Source organism: Puma concolor, chromosome A1 (assembly GCF_028749965.1).
Source record: "Puma concolor isolate L17-30 chromosome A1, mPumCon1.1.hap2, whole genome shotgun sequence".
NCBI lineage: Eukaryota > Metazoa > Chordata > Mammalia > Carnivora > Felidae > Puma > Puma concolor.
The window spans coordinates 146405792-146426846 of NC_141667.1; the positions used below are offsets into that span (position 1 = coordinate 146405792).

General features: G+C 43.1%; 1 protein-coding gene across 7 annotated transcripts in view; it reads right to left on the reverse strand.

Moving 5' to 3' along the window:
• Positions 1-20824, reverse strand: part of LVRN (laeverin) — a 79274-nt gene extending 58450 nt beyond the window's left edge. For all 7 annotated transcript variants that reach the window (XR_015250718.1, XR_015250717.1, XR_015250719.1 and 4 more), the window contains exons 1-2: positions 19956-20824; positions 199-341 (exon numbers count right to left, since the gene is read on the reverse strand). Coding sequence is in view for 2 of the 7 variants with exons in the window: in XM_025924540.2 (XP_025780325.2) it covers positions 199-341; positions 19956-20653 (841 nt within the window). In the remaining 5 variants the exon portion in view is untranslated. The remainder of the gene's footprint in view (positions 1-198; positions 342-19955) is intronic.
• Between the last annotated feature and the right edge of the window lie 231 nt (positions 20825-21055).

A 21055-nucleotide genomic window follows, 5' to 3' on the forward strand; every position in this document is an offset into this window, starting at 1 on the left:
TACGTACCCCATGTGACTGCTCTCCCTAATTATAATACACTACCAACACATGGCCTAGAAAAGCCATTGCTATAAAAGCTATTAAAGAGTTAAATACATATGTATGTGCGAGTATACACATATATCTGTAGGTCCATATATATGCACACTATTGTAATTAACATATTCACACATACCATGACAGGAAATCTTACTTACCTAGCTGTGGCATATTGGAAAGGGCCCCATAGCTTGGATGATGAATAATTGTAATATTAAAGGTTGCCTTTAGAGCTGGCTCATCAAAACAAGGAAAAACGCTCCTGGCAAATGTTGGCTCCATCTGAGATGCTAACAGGGCCCTGTAACACATTTGGGGGGGGAAAAAAACCCTATTTATTTTTATTTCAAGTTAGTGGACACACACACAAAAATATTGAGGGATGATGGCTTGTAATTATATTCAGGAAGGAGCTAGAACATTTCCCCTCATCTTCCGCACTGCCTTCCAGTTAAAACACATACACTCCCAAGGCTCACCGCACCTTGCAATTCTTGTAAGACCTAAAATACAAAAGACCCATTTAATTTTCAACCACAAAATACTATTTACTTCATTACATCATATGCCTTTAAAACCTTCTGCAAACAAAATAGGAACAAATATAGCAAATATGCAATGGCAGGCTTTTGAGAACCAAGTATTTTTTTAAACTAGGATTTCTTTTTGGGGAACGGACTATTGCTTTCATCTTCCACCAAAGTGTAAGCAGTGTCTGCTGAAGAATGCATTTTTTTAAACATTTTCTTACAGTTTATTTATTTATTTTAAGAGAGAGAGAGAAAGCTCGAATTGGGGAAGGGCAGAGAGAGAGAGAGAGAGAGAGAGAGAGAGAAGGAGAGAGAATCCCAGGCAGGCTCCACGCTGTGAGTGCAGAGCCTGATGTGGGACTCAAATTCACGAACCGTGAGATCATGACCTGAGCTGAAGTCAGATGCTTAAGTGACTGAGCCACCCAGGCACCCCAAGAATGTCCACATTTTTATCTTTTTCTCACCTGTTCTTCTGGGTTGAAAACTTAGAAAATGTTTTATTTTGCACCCTCTTGGGGGTAAACAATACAGGTGCGTGTCAAGTGCAAAAGACAATTTTTGTTTCCAGGTGGGTAGATTTATCAAATCCCTTCTGCTCCTTCCCCCATCTCCATGGAAAATTTTTTAAAAAGTGGCATTATCTCACAGTGCACTGGTGATTTATGGGGAATAGTTTAGGGTCAAGAGTGTCCTGAGCAAATGAGGAGATGGTCAGGTTCATTCTGTGTCAATGGGGCCCAAGTCTGACAGGACATGGGGCCTAGCTAACAACTCTCGTCCGAATAAACCTGTGGAATCACTAAGACTCAGTCACCTGGGGTGGGGGGTTCCTGAGCGGCTCATTCAGTTAAGCATCTGCCTTTGGCTTGGGTCATGATCTCACAGTGCACTAGTTCGAGACCCACATTGGGCTCTCTGCTGTCAGCATGGAGCCCTCTTCAGATCCTCTGTCCCCCTCTCTCCCTGCCCCTCCCCTCCTAGCTCTCTCTCTCTCTTTCTGAAAGAAAGACAGACAGACTTAGGGACTTGGGAACCTGTTTTGGGAGGACAACTGTGGATGCTAATTCTTTTTTTTCTCCTAAGACCCTGAGACTTAGTGTCCCTGATGCATTTACTCTTACTTCAGGCCCAGCTCTTAGATAAGTAACAGGGGAATTCAACAGGTGCCACAAGAGAGTATGGTCCCTCCGTCACCACCACCCACCTCTGGGATCCCTCCTCTACCACGATAAGGCCTCTATTCACATGAAAATTCACAGGCAACGATCAGCACGTTCAAAAGCAACCCACAGTCAGCTAACTGGATGTGTTCATCACCTCACCGTGACAAAAGTGTAATTTTCAACAAGCCTTCCCTACTTGCAGCTTCCCACTGTACGTTGCTCTTGCTTGCATGGACTGGAAGGTGGCCTGTGAACTCTGATACCAGCCACTTTGTCTGCAGGACTCTGTTCCATCTCCTGCTAGCTGAGTAATCCTGGACAGGTCCCACATTCCTGCCAAGCCTCAGTTTCCCCATCCAGAAAGCAATGGCACTACCAACCTTTTATTGCTGTTTGAGCTTTCACATTATTAGTAGCTGAATGTATCAATAAACCACCTCTGAATTCTGCTATATTCCTTGCAACCTCACAAACTGCTCTCCACGTAGATGAACTATAGAATTCAAGGAGATGGGGCACCTGGGTGGCTCAGTCGGTTAAGCATCTGACTTCAGCTCAGGTTATGATCTTGTGGTTCATGAATTCAGGCTCCCCATGGGGCTCTGTGCTGACAGCTCAGAGCCTGGAGCCTGCTTCAGATTCTGTGTTTCCCTCTCTCTCTGCCCTTCTCTCACTTGAGCTCGCTCTCAAAAATAAACATTAAAACAATTTTAATATTAATTAATTTATTTTGAGAGAGAGACAGAGAGTGAGCATGAGTGGTGTAGGGTCAGAGAGAGAGAATCCACGCTGTCAGTGCAGAGCCTGATACGGTGCTTGATCTCACGAACCATGAGATCATGACCTGAGCAGAAACCAAGAGCTGGGACACCTAACAAACTAAGCTACCGAGGTGCCCCCCAAAATGGATTCTAACAGGGATAAAGACATCCAACAGAATTGAAAAAGGAGCCCCTGAGGTGACCATGACTGAGTCATCTAGGGTTGGGAGAAACAGCCCCCTTGGAAGTTTGCGCCTGGCCTCCATGAGGCCTGTGAGCTCCCTGGAATTGTAGGTCATTTTGTACTAATGGTAATAAATTAGCCTGAAAAAGTATAATGTAGAGTGAAAAAGCACAGCCAATTTTATAAAACGTGCTTATCCATCTGGAAAGCCACCACATGCCTATTGTTTTTGTAATAGAAACTATAAAACATAAAGCTTGGTAACATCTCCACTGCCATGACCTCACAAAGCATAGGCCTCTCAAGGAAGCTGCAAGGTCAGGAGAGAAAATCAGACTCTTCAAGGAAGTGGGAAAGTTTTAACCTTCTCAAAGGGGGCTACAAGTTCAAAAAGGCTAAGAGACATCAGCTCAGAGAGTAACCACTTGAAGCAAATAGCAAGCAAGTGCCTTCCTATTCCATGATTCAGGCCTCTTGAGAGGTGAAATAGAAGAAACTCTTGGATTTTACTCAACTATTTCCCTCCCTGGTTTTATACAAACAAACAAAAAGGGAAAAAAGTCCCTACGACACACAGCCCTTCTGGCTCACAGTCCTAACTACAAAGGTCAGGGCCAGCCAGAAACACACACGATCTGGTTATGCCACATCTGGGAACTCAACACTGGTATTTATTTCCCTTCTCTCTCTCTCTCTCTCTGCTTTGGATTCAAGCAACCCTGTAAAGATATCTTGACCTCAGAAAATAGAACCATCCACCCTCTGCTCCCTTCAAACCTCGCCGAAACATGCTATTATGGTGCCTGACAAGTCTGGGTTTAGCGCGGTCAGTTGGTGAGGGAGTTAATTTGGGACAATTTGTCCCGTAGCGGCTCAGTATTGCAAAGCCACTCTCCTGCCCTCTTGTGTGGCCAGGGAATCATGGGCTCACCACTTTCTTGTGCTAGAAGAGGGCTTAGGGGTCAAGACCACATGATATCCTTTGGGATCCATCTACTGCCATATAAAAAATATCCACTCATTCATTCCAAATCATTGTATGAACTCTGCCTACAGCTCTAGCTAACAAGTGCTACATGACATAACTGGTCAAGGGTTAAATAAGACCGGAAAGCCTGTCTCCCCAAGTTGTTTTTACACAACAACACCCTCAGAAATCAAAATGTTTTAGTAAAGACGGATATTACACCACTGGACTGTGGTTCAAGGATTGGCCCATGAATCATGTTTGTTTATTACTTGTATCATAGGATCTTAAAGCTGAAGTTTCCACCAGGCAACAAAACACAATAGACGTGCAATCCCAGAGAGAGGTGCCAAACCACCTTATGAAAGTTTTCGGAGTAGATGGCCTTGAGAACCTGGGGCCCTTCTGGGGCCTCTGGGCTCCACCAAAAACACATGGAAGGAAGGTCAGGCAATGGAGGCCAGAGAGGAGAGGAGAGATTTCTAGGTGGGGGGGAGGAGGTGGTGCAGGTTAGCCAAGCTTCTTGATCTCAGGGTGCTGGGAGGAGGGAAACCCCCGAACTGGGGTGAGCCATGGGGGAGAAGATCCCTCAGAGAGCAGAAGCAGAGAGACTCAGAGCCTGGTACCCAGCTTACTGCCGGGAAAGCCGAAATTGACCCCGGTCGGAGTTGAACTCCCACCAGTGGGAATGTAAAAGGCAAAAGGAAAGGCATTGGAGGCGGAACCAGAAGAATACTCTTGCCTTGGGACCCACGTGAGCCCCAGGCCAGGGATTAGGAGTGTTCCTTGGAACAGCTGTGGGCCCTGAGACGCGGACTGAGCCAGGACGGGGACTGACTTGGGTTCTGTCCAACAGGGCCCACCTGCATGAAACTAGAAGAGCTTGGAGATGCACTCCTCCATGTCTAGGGGCTGAGGAAGGAGTCACTAATGACCACCAGAATGGAGAACTAGAGGCAGCATTCTGCAGGGTCAAGAACATTGTAGTAGAAAGGGAAACAGTGAGAAAATGACATCTCAAGGGAAAAAAGGTATGTGCTAGGCCAGAGTCAGGCCAAACAGCAAGAGTGCTGGCTCAGGTGAGAACTGCCCTACGTGTCACCTCACCATGTCTCCCCCAGACCCACCGGACCTGGTCGGGGTGTAGAAGCAGCTCTCAAGATAAAGGTGGGGGGGGGGGGGCTAGAACCCTGAGGTGGAGAAAGGGAAGGAAGCACCACTACCCCTGACCGACTGCAGGCTTCTAACCTGAAAGCCCACCCAAGCTTGGGGGAGTGAGGGTGGAGGGAGAGAAAGGGAGATTTAACAGCTAACTCAGTTCAAAGCTTTTAAAAGCTTTGACACAGGACTGGATGCTCAAATTTTTGCATCTGGACAGTGTTTGTGACTTAGGGAATGTAGCTCATCTGTCACCTAAGAATGAGCAGTAAATTATGGGGCTGTTAGAGTATTTAAGCAGGAGCAGGAAAGATGATCTCTGAGACTAAATTGTAAAAGCACAGTGGGAGAAACACAGTTGCCTTTTTACTGAACTGGGAGGTGTGCCTTTTCGATAGGCTGGTTACACTTGTTTGCAAAAGATACAGGATCTGAATCTTTGATGAGCAAAACCATCTCCCAGAGAAGACAGCTGGGCCCCGTGAGACATGTGGGCTCAACACCTCTATAGGATAATGAAATGACCTCTTTTATCTGTGACACCAGTGAGATCATGTGCTCGGTATTTGAGTTCACTGACCTTGTTTGGATACTTCTAAATTCTTTCCTAATATTGCTCAAATTTCTCTCTTGTGTGTCATTCTCTGAGGCTGGTGCCAGATTTCCTAGCGTAAACAGCAACTGGAAGGACGTCTTTTCCAGTTCTCTGTTCATTCTTTCTACACCTGCACATGCTGATGGATTTTAATCACGCGGTTCTCCCCTTAACGGGTCCCAGATAAAAATCCTAATTTTCTCCAGCCATTTCACACTAGTGAGCCACCCTCATCTCTTAATTTTCTTACTCTCATTCCCCTGAATACCTCCCTGTTCTACCTTATATTTTATACAGGACATGGCATGATTGGAAATGCAACAAGTATTCTTAAAGGACACTTTGAACAACAATGGGATTACAAATTCTTTCTTTCACTGAATTTCCAAAGTGGAAGAGACCTTGGAGAGTCCCATCTCAATTTATAGATGTGGAAGCTGGCACCCCGGGAATTTATATAACTGGTTAGACAACTAGTAAGTGGCAGGGGTCGGGGATAGTACTGGAACGAAGGCTCCAGCTTCCCAACCTGGGGTCCTTTCCAGCTAGCTCCCTCTCCTGGGATCCTTTTAGGTGCTTTGTAGAACATCATGTAATAGAAACTATGAGCAGACCAAGATACCATGAGGAAGAACTGAGGATTAACTTTATACTTAATAACATTACCAAATCTAGAGATGATGAGACTTCTGTAGTACCACAGGCTAGAATTAGCCTTCTGCTGAAAACAACTAAAAACTCTGATGAAATATATGAAACAACTGTTTTCAGACATTAGGTAACAGGAAGCACTGGACTGTGATTTCCAAGAGAAGAGAAACAAAAGATGTGAACTCTATAATCACCTCGCCTACCTGGATGTAATTTCTCAACTGCAGCACAAGGAAAGGGAACAAAAACAGAGTGCAGTGGTCTCGTTGAATTGGGGAGACTATGACTGATGCTCAGGGAGACCTAGATAGCTAGAATCTTCAGGGCAGAAATCCAGAAATCTGCACAGAGTCCACATAACCCCTCCTCACCCCGAGCCTTTGGTCAAATATTAACCTGTACTTTAAGAGGTCAAGCAAAGAAAGAACAGCTACCATGGAGAGGAAAGGTGAACAATTCCTGGAGCTCACACAATGCTAGGAATTGTTCCAATTCCCACAAGCCAGAGTACAGAAATTGCTAGAATAAATGGATTTTCAACAGAGACCAGGAAGGTAATGCCTGAGCAGTGAACTAAAGTAGCCTTGGAGTAAAAGCAACTTTAATTTTTTTTTAAATTTATTTATTTATCTTGGGGGGGGGAGAGTGAAAGTCGGGGAGGAGCAGAGAGAGAGGGAGAGAGAGAATCCCAAGCAGGCTCCAACTGCCAGCATGGACCCCAACACGGAGCTTGAACCCACAAGCCATGAGATCATGACCTGAGCCACCTAAGTGCCCCTTTAGTGACTTTAGATGACTTGAGATCCATTCTCAAAGAACTTAAACACAAGACATGGGGGATCAAACAAGGATCAAGGTCACCAAATAACTTGTACACCTATCCAAAAAAGACCAGCATTCATTAAAGCAATGTAACAAAATGTGGCATTGAGCAACATAAACTTTGAAATGTCAGGCACGCAATAAAAAATGAGAAAATGCCCAAATATTTGGAAACTAAATAGCACAGTTCTACATAACCCATGATTCAAAGAAGAAATCAAAAGGGAAATTACAAAGTATGTGGAACTAGATGAAAATTTTAAAAGCAACATGACAATATTGGTGGCATGCCACTAATGCAGTAGTTACTGGAAATTTTATAGCACTAAATATTTATGTTAGAGAAGAAAAAAATACCTTAAATCACTTACCTTGCACCCACCTTAAGAAAATAGAAAAAGAAAAGGAAGCCCAAAGTAAGAAGAAGAAAGGAAATAATAAAGAATTATACATAAAGCATTGCAGTGAAAAACAAAAAAACAGTAGAGAAAATCATTGAAACAGATTAACAAAGTAGATAAATCTCAAGGCACACTGATCAAACTTATTGTCTGTCAGAAGTGGAAGAGACATTGGAGAACCCCATCCTTTTACTTTACAAAAAGCTGGACACCCCGGAGTGTATGCCACTGGTTAGACAACTAGTAAGTGGCAGAGGTGATTTCACAACCAGGGCTTCAGCTCCCAAAAGAGAGAAGACACAAATGACCAATGTCAGGGGTGAGAGAAGTGACATCACTACAGATTCTACAGATATTAAAATAATAAAGGAATATTTTGAACATTAATTATACTTAAATTTGACAACTTTGACTAAATGGGCAAATTCCTTGAAAGACCCAAACAACCAAAGCTTGCTCATGAGGAAATAGATAACCTGAATAGCCCTCTATTCATTAAAAAAATTTAATTTGTAGTTTAAAGCCATCCCACAAAAACAAACAAACAAACAAAAAAACCCTCGAGGCCCAGGTGGCTTCATTAGTGAAATTCAACCAAAAATTTAAGCAATAATCAAAGCCAATTCCATATAAATTCTTCCCCCAAAATCAAAGAAACTTCTAAATGTATTCTTTGAAGGCAGCGTTACTCTGATACCAAAACAAGACAAAGAAAAAGAAACCCCATGAACAGGGATGCAAAAATTAAAACCAAAATTTTAGTAAATCAAATGCAACAAAATATAAAAAGGATAATACATCAAAACCAAGTAGTATGTATCTTGCAAATGCAATGTTAATTTATCATTAGAAAATCAAGTAATGTAATTTGCTATATTAACAGGCTAAAAAAAGAAGAACCATATGATCATCTCAATAGATGCAGATAAAGCATTTGACAAAATCTGGCATCCAATCTGATAAAAACTCTCAGAAAACTAGACAGAAGGGAACTTCCTCAATCTGATACAGGGAATATATAAAGAGAAGACGATGAAGAAGGAAGAGGAAGAGGAAGAGGAAGAGGAAGAGGAGGAGGAGGAGGAGGAGGAGGAGGAGGAGGAGGAGGAGGAGGAGAAGGAGAAGGGGAAGAGGAGGTGGAAGAAGAAGAGAAAGAAGAAAAACTACAGGAAAAAAATCATATTTAGCAGTGCAAGACTGAATGCTTTCAGCTTATGGTAAGGAACAAAACAAGGATATCTGTACTTAACTACTTTTTTTTTTTTTTCCACGTGTTTTTTTTTTTATTTTTTTTATTTTTTTTTATTTTTGGGACAGAGAGAGACAGAGCATGAACGGGGGAGGGGCAGAGAGAGAGGGAGACACAGAATCGGAAACAGGCTCCAGGCTCTGAGCCATCAGCCCAGAGCCCGACGCGGGGCTCGAACTCACGGACCGCGAGATCGTGACCTGGCTGAAGTCGGATGCTTAACCGACTGCGCCACCCAGGTGCCCCTGTACTTAACTACTTTTATCCAACATTGTATTGAGGCTCTAACCATGGAAGTAAAGCAAGGGAAAGACATAAAAGCTACTTAAAGTAACCAAAAAGTAAAACTCTCTTTATTCAAGACTATATAATCACTGATACAGAAAATTTAATGGAATTCTCAGTTTAGCTAAGCTACTCCATGGTATTCCTGCTTTGGCATCCATATTGTTTGGCCAAGCAGCCTTTAGGGGCCTTAACCTGACATTAGCCTCATACAAGTACATGCTCTAGACAACAGCCTGCAGAGTCACAGGTAAATACAAGCTCCTGATGTGACTCCTGATATACCTTGTGATAAAGCCTTCCCCACCTGCAGGGCCATCCCTGCAAAGCTTAACAAAACCTCACTGTTTTTCAGTTGAATTACACAATCTGGCCATGGACTAAGAACCCCAAAGCACTCTGGCCATGAACCCTAATAAAGGCAGGCGCCCCAGCTCCTGGTGTTCTACCTATACCTTGCCTTGATCTCCCCATGTGACCCCTCAAGGTGTGCCATGTACTTCCTCCAGAGCCTAGGAATAATAAACTTCTCCATTTCAATTCCTTTGCGGTCTTTTGTTGAACCTTGGCTCACTATCTAACACCCCAAGGCTATGTAACATGTTAATTTAACAAAGTCAAAACAGGAATTAACAAAAAAGCTGCTAAAGCTAAGAAGTGAGTTTAGGAAGGTGACAGCATAGAAAATCAATACACAAAAATTAACTAACAACAAACAATTGGAAGTTGGAATTTTTTTAAATACCATTTATAATACGTTTAAAATATAAAATAGGGAAAATTTGATAAGGCATGTGCGAGATATGTACAGTTAAAGCTATAAAACCTTGCCAAGGGACATTAAAGAGGACCACAAATAAATAGGGAGATATATCATATTCATGGGTTAGAAGACTCAATATTTTAAAACTTGAATTCTCCCCCATTGCTTTATAGATTCAGCACAATCTTAACCAAGATTTCAGCAGATGTTTTTGTTGGTAGAAAATGACAAGCTAATTCTAAAATTCATATGAAAACACAAAGGATCTAGAATAGCCTAAACAACTTTTAAAAAGAAAACAAAGTTGGTGATAAATATTATCAGGTTTCGAGATTTATTATAAAGCTTTAGCAATCAAGACACTGTGGAATTGGCATAAAGATATACAAATAAACCAATGAAGTAGAAGAGGAAATTCAAAAATACACCCTCCTATATATGGACAATTGATGTCTTACAAGGTATAAAGACAATTCAAAGAAGAAACAGTAGACTCTTCGGCAAATCGTATCAAAACCATTCAATATCTGTACGCAAAAAATTTAAAAATGACCTTCAATCCATATCTCATATCATATACCAAAATTAACTCAGGGGTGCCTGAGTGCTCAGTCAGTTAAGTGTCCAACTCTGGCTCAGGTCATGATCTCATGGCTCGTGGGTTCAAGCCCTGCATTGGCCCTCTTGCTGTCAGCACAGAGTCCACTTCAGACCCTCTGTTCCCCTCTCTCTTCCTGGCCTCCACTTGTGCTCTCTCTCTCTCAAAAATAAACATTTTTTAAAAATTACCTCAAAATGGATCATAGGTGTAACTACAAAACCTAAAACTATGCAACTTGTAATAAAAGGCATAGGAGAAATTTTTTGTGAACTTTGTGTAGACAATGCTTTTTTAGATACAATGCTAATCGCTTCTCGGCCTTTTGGCTAAGATCAAGTGTAGATACAATGCTAAAAGGCTGATACATAAAAGAAAAAAATGATAAATTGGACTTCATCAAGATGGAAAACTTTTGCTTTCAAAGATGCTATTAAGAAAATAAAAACACAAACCACAGACTGAGAAAATATTTGCAAATTATATGTTTGAGAAAAGACCCTTTAAAAATTCAACAATAACAAAACCACAAAAATGGACAAAAGATTTTAACAGACATTTTGCTAAGATACATGGATGACAAGTGCAGGAAATGATGCACATTATTAGTCATTACGGAAATACAAATTAAAACTGCAGTGAGAGTCACCTATTAGAATGGCTAAAATGAGAAAGCCTGCTGGCAATACCAAGTGTTGATGAAGATAAACAACTAGAATTCTCCTATAGTATTGATGAAAATGTAAAATAGTAAAAATATTTGGAAAATAATTTTATAATTTTTTAAGAAATTAAACACCTACCTACTGTATTTTCCAGTCATCCACTCCACTAGTTATTTACTGGAAAAAAAAAGGAATTCACACAAAGAATTCATACACAGACTGATACATGAATACTTCTCAAATCTTTGTGTATAATAGCCCAAGGAATCTACAAAAAAAATTCCCAGACCTAGTAAGTGAGATGAGCAAGCCATAGGATATCAAAACAAACATACAAAATTCAGTATTTCTAGAGAGTAGCAACAATCATATGAAGACTCAAATTAAAAATACAATACCATTTACAATTGTTCAAATAAAATTAAGTGCTTAGGGGTTAGATACAGTTTCAATTGCCCAATTTGACCTTGGATTAGGAAACCCAAAGCACTCTACCCATGGGTAGAGTATAGGACTTGTATGGTGAAAACAATAAAATGCTTATGAAATAAATCAAAGATCTAAACAATGTACATACATACTATGTTCATGGATTGGCAGATTGAACATAGTAAAGAAAGGGAAAACAGGAGTAGAAGACAAAAATAGGAGCAAAAGCAATGGCAATTAAAAAAAACAATAATGCATGTGATAAATATTAATTCAACTATATTAATACCAAAATCAGAGTGGTGCCTGGGTGGCTCAGTCCATTAAACATCCAACTTTGGCTCAGGCCATGATCTCATGATTCGTGGTTTGAGCCCTGTGTTGTGCTGACACCTCAGAGCCTGGAGTTTGCTTTGGATTTTGTGTCTCCCCACCCCCACCCTGCTCCTCCCCTGCTCACACTCTGTCTCTCTCTCTCAAAAATAAGTAAACATTAAAAAAAAACCAAGATCAGAAATGAAAAGGGAGACATCAGTACACATCCCATGAACATTAAAAGGATAATAAGTACTATGAACAGCTCTATGTTCATAGATTTGGTAACCTAGATGAAATGGACCAATTCCCTAAAAGACATAATCTTCCAAAACACATAGGAAGACACAATCTGAATAAGCTTATATCTATTTTAAAAATTGAATCAAGAATTAATAACCTTCCAAAAAAGAAAGCACCAGGCCCAGATGGGTTCACTGGTGAATTCTACCAAATATTTAAGGAAGAAATGATAACAATTCTCTACAATCTCTTTCAGAGGATAGAAGCAAATACTTCCTAACACATCCTGTGAGGACAGCATTACCCTAATATCAAAACAAACACATTACAAAAAATGAAAATTATTGACCAACATCTCTCATGAACACAGATGCAAAAATTCTCAACAAAATATTAGCAAATTGAATCCAACAATGTATAAAAAGAATTGTATACCACAACCAAGTGGGATTTATCTCAGGTATACAAGACTGGTTCAACATTTGAAAAATAATTAATGTAATCCATCATATCAAGAGAGTAAATAAGAAAAAAATCACATGATCTGATTAATAGATGCAGGACAAGCATTTGCCAAAATCCAACATCCATTCATGGTTTAAAAAAAAAAAAAAAAACACTCTCAGTAAAATAGGAATAGAAGGGAACTTACTCATCCTGAATTAAAGATTGCAAAAAAATCTACAGCTAACTTCACACTTATTGGTGAGAACTGAAGGCTTTCCCATTCAGGTCAAGTACAAGGCAAGGATGTGCCCTCTCACCATTCTTCAACATTGTGCTGGAAGTCCTTACTAATGCAGTAAGTCAGGAAAAGGAAATAAATGGTAGATAGATTGGGAGGGAAGAAACAAAACAGTCTTTAGTCATAGATGACATGACTATCTATGTAGAAAATCCAAAAGAATTGACAAAGAAACTCCTGAAACTCATAAGCAATTATAGCAAGGTTGCAGTATACAAGACTAATACGCAAAAGCCAATTGCTTTCCTACCTGCCAACAATTAAGTGAAATTTGAAATTAAAACCAGAATGACATTTATATTAGTACTCTCCCCAAAAAATGAAATACTTAGGTATCTAACAAAATATATGCAAGATCTATACAAGGAAAAATAGAAAGCTTTGAAGAATGAAATTTTAGGGGCGCCTGGGTGGCGCAGTCGGTTAAGCGTCCGACTTCAGCCAGGTCACGATCTCGCGGTCCGGGAGTTCGAGCCCCGCGTCAGGCTCTGGACTGATGGCTCAGAGCCTGGAGCCTGTTTCCGATTCTGTGTCTCCCTCTCTCTCTGCCCCTCCCCCGTTCATGCTCTGTCTGTCTCTGTCCCAAAAAATAAATAAACGTTGAAAAAAAAAATTAAAAAAAAAAAAAAAGAAATTTTAAAAAGAACTAAATAAATGGGGAAAGATTCCATGTTCATAGATAGGATGACTCATATTATCAAGATGTCAGTTCTTACCAAATTAGTCTATAGATTCAATGCAATCACAACGAAAATCCTAGCAAGCTAAACTTGTGAATATCAATAAGCCAATTCTAAAATTTATATGGAGAGGTAAAAGACCCGGAATAGCCAACACAATATTGAAGGAGACGAACAATGTTGGAAGATTGACACTATCTGACTTTAAGACTTACCAGAAAGCTACGGTAATCAAGACTGTGATATTGCTGAAAGAACAGACAAATGGATCAATGAACAGAATAGCCCAGAAATAAACCCAAATATAGCCAACTGATCTTTGACAAAGGAGCAAAGGCAATGCAATGGAGCAGTGACAGTCTCTTCAACAAATGTTTCTGGAATACTAGACATTCACATGCAAAAAAATTGAATGTAGACATAAAACCTTACACCCTTCACAAAAATTAAGCTCATAAAGGGTCAAATTAACTCACAATGGGCCACTTTAAAATGTAAATGCAAAAACACAAAACTCCTACAAGGTAACACAGGAGAAAACCTATATGACCTTGAGTATGCTGATGTCTTTTTAGATACTACACCAAAGACATGATCCATGACAGAAATAATTGATAAGGGGGATTTCTTTAAAATTAAAGACTTCTGGGGTGCCCAGGTAACACAGTCAGTTATAAGCTTTTGACCTCTGCTCAGGTCACGATCTCACGGTTTGTGGGTTTGAGCCCTGCATCGGGCTCTGCACTGGTGGTGCCGTGTCCGCCTGGGATTCTGTCTTTCCTTCTCTCGGCCCTCTCCCACTTGGGTTCTCTCTCTCTCTCTCTCTCTCTCTCTCTCTCAAAATAAATAAATAAACATAATAAAAAATTTTAATTAAAAACTTCTGCTCTGCAAAAGACATATAAAGAGAACGAGAAGACAAGCCACAGACTAGGAGAATATATTTGCAAAAGACATATCTGATAAAGGATGGTTACCTAAAATATGCAAAGAACTCTTAAAACACACAGTAAGAAAACAACTCAATTTAAAAATGGGCCAAAACCCCAACAAACAACTCACCGAAGAAATTATACACATGACAAATAAGCACATTAAAAGGTGCTCCACATCATGTGTCATCAGGGAAATGCAAATTAAAACGAGATACCACTATCGACTTATTAGAATGGCCAAAATCCAGAACGCTGACACCACCAAATGCTGGTGAGGATATGGAGTAACAAGCACTCTCATCCATTGTTGGTGGGAATGTAAAATGGTGCAGCCACTTTGAAAGACGGTTTCGTGGCTTCTTGTACAACTAAGCACAATTCTTATCATATGACTCAGCAATTATGCTCGTTGGTATTTAACTAAAGAAAATTACCCGAAAGTTTTTGTCTACACAAGAATCTGCACAAAGAGTTGAGAGCAACTTTTTCAGAATCACCAAAACCTGAAGCAACGAAGATAGTTTTCAGTAGGTGAATGCATAAATAAACAATGGTATACCCAGACAATAGAATATTATTCAGTGCTGAAAAGAAATGAACTATCAAGACATGAAGAGACATGAAGGAATCTCAAATGCATATTGCATAATATGATTCCAAATATAAGACATTCTAGAAAAGGCAATACGATGAAGACAAGAAAGATCAGTGATGGGGGCAAGGGATGAACAGGCAGATAACAGAGAATTTTTAGGTCAGTTAAAGTACTCTGTATGATATTATAATGATATATGTCATTACACACTTGTCCAAACAGATAGAATGCATAACAGCAAGAGTGAACCCTACGGTAAACTATGGACTCTGGGTGATTATGGTATGCCAATATAGCTTCACCTTTGGTTAAAAAAAATATATCATTTTGGCGGGTGGTATTGATAATGGGGGAGGCCATGTAGGTGTAGGTGCAGGGGCTATATGGGAAATCTCCTTACCTCCAATTTTGTTGTAAACCTAAAATTGCTCTAAAACAAAAGCCTTTTTAAGAAAGCATCCTTAGCCATGATACAAAAGCCTGGTCTATTTAAACAACTGATAAATCGGAAAAAAATAATAATAAAGAAATAAAGAAATAATTGATAAATCGGACTTCATTTAATGAAAAACTTTTGCTCCCTGGAGATGATTATTATCATTACTATTATTTTAAAGTTTTATTTATTTAAGTAATCTCTACATCCAACACGGGGCTCACGGCCCTGAGATTAAGAGTTGCATCCTTTTTTAGGGGCACGTAGGTGGCTCAGTTGACTAAGTGTTTGACTTGGGCCCAGGTCATGATCTCACAGTTCATGAGTTCTCTGCTGTCAGCACAGAGCCTACTTCGGATCCTGTGTTCCCCTCTGTCTGCTCCTCCTCTGCTCGAGTGCTCTCTCTCTCAAGAATAAACAAACAGAGTTGCATCCTTTTCTAACTGAGTCAGCCACGTGTTCCTGGAAGACCTTATTAAGATAAAAAAAACAAGCTACAGACCAGGAGAACCCATTTGTAAACCACATATCTCACAACAGACTGAGATCTAGAATGTATAAAGAACTCTCAGAACTCAAAAGTAAACAAACAATTCAATTAGAAAATGGGCAAAAGACATGAGGAGACATTTCATCAAAGGTGATATACAGATGCCAAGTAAGCATGAGAAAAAGCTGAACATCACGAGCCGTTGGAAAAATGCAAAAACCACAATGAGGTATCACTACATACTCATCATGACAGCTAAAATAAAAAATAAAAACAGTGGTAAAAGCAAATGGTGGCTAAGCGGCAGAGAAACTATCATTCATACATTGTTGGTGGGAATGTAAATGGTACACTTTGGGAAGCAAGTTAGCAGTTTCTTGAAAACTACATGTGAAACAACCGTATGACCCACCAATCGTGGAATCTGGGTGTTGATTCCAGAAAGATGAAAACTTGTGCTTGTCCAAAAACGTATACAAAATTGCTCATGGAAGCTTTGTTTGTAATAGGCAAACCTGGAAACAACCAAAATGTCCCCATGTAACTTCTCCCTGCCCCTGCCAGCTCCTAGCAACCTACATTCTACTTTGTCTCTGAATTTAACTACTCTAGGCACTTATACAATGCCCTCAAGATTCATCTATGCTGTAGCATAGGTCAGAATCGCCTTCCTTTTTAAGGTGGAATAATACTCCCTTTTATGTATATGCCACCTTTTGTTCATCCATCCATCCATTGATGGGCATGCATTGCTTCCACCTGGTGGCCGTTTTGACTAATGTTGCTCTGAACATGTGTACGGATCTGGAATTTCTGAAGGTGTGCCCCAGGACTCTGTTTCATAAACTCCTCTGGTGACTCTAATATACTTTATTTATTTATTTTTTAAATATGCTTTATTCTTATAATTTTTTCATTTTTTTAATGTTTATTTATTTTGAGAGAGAGACAGAGTACAAGAGGGGGATGGGGCAGAGAGACAGGGAAACACAGAATCTGAAGCAGGCTCCAGGCTCTGAGCGGTCAGCACAGAGCCCAACGCGGGGCTTGAACTCACGAACTTCGAGATCATGACCTGAGCCAAAGTCCGACGCTCAACCAACTGAGCCACCTGGGCGCCCCTCTGATATACTTTAAAAGTTTGTGAACCACAACTCTAATTCAGGATTTCCTCACGTGTAGATGGGCAAGGATTTGGGGTAGCCCTCACACACTATTATAGAGATCTGACTCACACACGAGAATGTCAGTCTTTTTCAAATTTTATGAATCATTCTGGTAAGATCAAAAGAAAAACCTTGGTTTGGTGTTATTTCTCTTGAACACCTAGTTCCAATTTCCCTTTTTAAGAAAGAGAGAGCAGCCCGTGGATTCAGAGGCATCGGATTCTTCAGCAGACAATAAAAGCAGGGAGAACTCAGAGACATTGTTTTTCATTGCATTGGTCGGTTGCATGACTATAAATTCCAAATGGTTTCTGACATATGATAATAACGTAGCATTGCCTTTTAATGAATCTACTTATTATTTTTGTTTAAATTGAGCAATTTTTTTAAGCAAAAAAAATATGGCCAGAGGTGTGTGAATAGGGCAAAACCTTGGGTAGCAATATGCCAGAGAATCAAGTCTGGGAAACATCGCTTCAAGGAACATTAACATTTGGAGTTTGCTCTCAACTTTTGGCACATGGAATGAGGAGAGCATCACACACTCACACACAGAAGCACACATCTAAGGCACTCAGTGGATGGCTCCTACATGCAGACATGGGATGGCACCTGCCACGTGCAGAAAGGCAGAGAAGCTTCCCCAGCAAACTCTTAAGCCAGAAAATCTTCACCCAAGCCTTAGAAGTGTGAGACAGCGATGCTCTTTGCACTTTCTGGAAGGGTTTTCTTTTTCTCTTCCCTTAGTGTTGAGTAGTAAAATTATTTAAAGGCTTCAGCCTGTCCAGACTGTGATAAGGGGTCACCAGACGAGAGGCAAACATGTTCAACCACTGGCAGCTGGGATTAGGCAGTTTGTGCCCCAGGTGGGGGCCCTCTTCTTCTTCGACTCAGATCTACCCAGAACGTGGCAGGTTTCTTGCTTAGGTGACAAGAAGCTGCCCCTAACAGTTACACTGTGAGCTAACGACAGTAGCTGCCACTGCATGGACTGTGTGCCAGGCACCGACCTCTCTCTCGTTAATTCTCACAACGCCCTAAAAGCGGACACTCAGCTCCATTCCGTGAATGAGGCAATGAGCTCAGAGACATGAAGAGACTGACTCAAGGCACACAGCTCAGACTCGGGCCTGCTGGGCTTCCAAAATCTGCTTCACCGTAAGTCATCATTTTGTCCAAGTTCTTTGCGACCTTGGCTTCCAGCTCCACTGGCCGTTTGCTTTCCTTGCGGTTTGCAAAGCAGAGACCCAGGAGAACAACTCCTGAGCAACAGCCCCTTCAAGATGCCACAGTTTTGGAACTCTACATCGGTCTATGAACATCTGTGGGACTTGATTAGGATTTCTGCTTGTTTGAATTTTCATGTTCTCAAAATATGGTTTCTAGTTACCACTAGAGTTGGCCACACGATGGAAAAATGGAAAGGGGCCTTTCGTTTCCCATATTTCTAGGGCAGTTCATCCAGGCCGTGGCCTTATTAGGAAAAAGGAAGAGATGGATTAGCAGATGAAGATTTACTGGCTGACAGCAGAAAATACTGTCAGGTGTATGTGCAGTGGTCCCTTGTGTGTGTGTGTGTGTGTGTGTGTGTGTGTGTGTGTGTGTGTGTGTGTGTGTGTGTGTGTGTGTTTCCTCTAAAAATCTTGCATTCTGAAATAGACATACAGTCACTTTAAAAGGTTTCTGGTGTCCATAAGTCCCGTGACACATCATCCCAATGAGAAAGTTTCCAAAACTCTTTTTCAAGCACTGGTGCATTTTTGAAAGAAAAAAAACAAACAAACAAACCAAGCATACAGTCCTTAAAAACAAAAGTTACAGATTACACATCCGCTAAGGCAGCTTATTAAACTTATTTTAAAACCCCTGGCGTTTTGAAAACAGGGCAGGAGATGATTTAGGGGGTAATTTACTAGGTTCCTCTCCCCCAGAGAACATCTGAGAACATTTTCTCTACTAATAAAAGGCAAAGTACATGCAGTTGTGTAAACCGCAAATGCCCCACCAGTGCGTGAGTGAAGAAGCTCGCCAGCCTGGAGAAAGACCTTTCTGGTGTCTTCCGCAGAAACGATTTCCCCAGCGCTCTCCTGAGTTCAGTAGCGTGATCTCAGGGCGTGGAAAGAGGCAATTCTTGCGCTGGACACGTTCCGTGTGGAAGACATTATCCCAAATGAGTGTAAAGAGAACACATGTAAGCTGCGTGAGCTTGCAAACTCAGAGGGGAGGTCTCTTGTCACCGCTGTTAGTACTCCCCCACCCCCACCCCAAGCAGCGTCCCGAGAGAGCCGTTCAAAAAGCTTGGGAGGGGTGGGGGTGCTGCTGCTCATCCCCAAAACAAGACGCCTTCCCCAGGCAGGGGGTGGGAGGGGACGAATTAAAGGGGATTCTTAAATTTGGGAGAACCCTCAGCAAAAGAAATAAAAAATGAGAAGAGCACCGACGTGAGTCTGCCTGTTGCAAGAGTAGCATCTACGGAGCGCCCAGGGGAAAGGCAGAGCAGGGAGCTGAGCGCGGAGGGGCGCTGGGGGAGGGAACTTCGGCGAGCGCGTGGGTGCGGCAGCCCCAGGCTTCTCCACCTCTAACCCCCAGAAATCCCCCGGTGGTCTCGTTAAAACGCAGAGTCTGATCCCTTTGATCGAGGTGGGGCGGGGGGAGATCTGCATTTCGGACGAGCTCCCAGATATTACAGCGACCGGCGGCCCGCGGACCAAACTGAATAGCAAGGGATTTATTTGACCCCTGTGGTGAAGCAAGCCCTCCGGGGTTAGAGCAGAAGCGGGGCTTTCTGAAGCCTTCCATCAACCTCTAGGGTAGTAGCGACCTTAGAAAAGCAAGGACAGAAACAAACTGGACGGGCAGGAATGGGGCTGAAAACTGGCCAGAGGCAGGACCACGGTCCGAGAGGCTTTATGACAAGCAGGGTCTCTGCAGGGCAGCGGGGGGTGGAGGCGCTCGCCTTTTGGCTCTGCAAGCAAGCGTCGCGAGGGGTGGGGGCTTTGCGGGGAAGCGCAGGAGACGCGCACTGGGACGCAGGTAGCAGCGGGACTCCCAGCTAGAGCGGGGGACCGGGGCCAGCCTGTCCTTACCTGCGCTCGCCCTGGTCCGTGTAGATGCTGAAGAAGAGCCCCTCCCTGAGGTCCCGGTACACCAGGCCCGAGAAACTGAGCTGCAGCTCATACCGGCTCCCGGGCTGCAGGGTCGCGCCGAGCTCCAGCACCATATACTGCATGTCGAAAGCGAACCACACGTCGTCCACGGGCACGCGACCCACCGCGCCGTCTCGGGGGCCAGAGGACAGAGGACCCCGCACCTCGGCGCTCTCGCAGTCCAGGAAGAGGCTGTGCAGCAGCAGCCGCGCGGTGGCCGCGGTGCAGCGCACGGTGATGTTCACGCGGCCGGTGAAGCTCAACGTCGGAGACTGGAACTCGTTCGGACGCAGCCGGGGCCACAGCTCCACCTCATAGTGCAGAGGCACGAGCCAGGGCGGCAGGCGCAGCTGGTCCCAGGGGCCCGGGGGTCGCCAATGGCCCGGGGTGGCCGTACCCGCCGGTTCACGAGTGGGGCGGGGCGGCCAGGTGGGCAGCTGCTCCTCCTGCGTGCCGCGCGGCGAGGACGCGGCGTCCGGGACCCCGCTGTGATGGAGGTCGGACGGCTGGACGCGCGCGCAGCGGCCGTACAGGGCTGCGAGCACCGCCAGCGCCAGCAGGAGCGCGGCGGCCAGCGCGGCCAGCAGCAGGGCTACCGCGCGGCTCACGTAGAAGCCAGAGCTGGAAGGGGGCCCCATGGCTGGGGCCGGGGCGAGGGCCGGGCGACAGCCGGGAGACCTCGGCGGCTCAAATCGTGGCCCGGGTGCTCAGTGATGGGACCCCCTTCGCTCTTCTTCTCTGTACCGTCCCGCCTCCTCCTCCGCGAGGAGCTGGGGAGACAGGAGCGAACGGTTGGGACCACGGCTTCCCCCTCCCAGCTAATCAGATCCAGGTCCCTGCCCATCCACCCCCGCCCCGCCGGAGCCTGGGGAAGAGGCGGATCCCGCGCACCGCAGCGCGCGCCCCTTTGGGTCCAAAGGAAAAGACCTCGCACAAGAGGCTTCCAGAGACGACGCGCTAAGGGGACGGTCGGACCACACTCGAACTTAGACACTTCCGACGAGGATGTTTGGATTCATGGGATTTGTTCGATGCGCCCC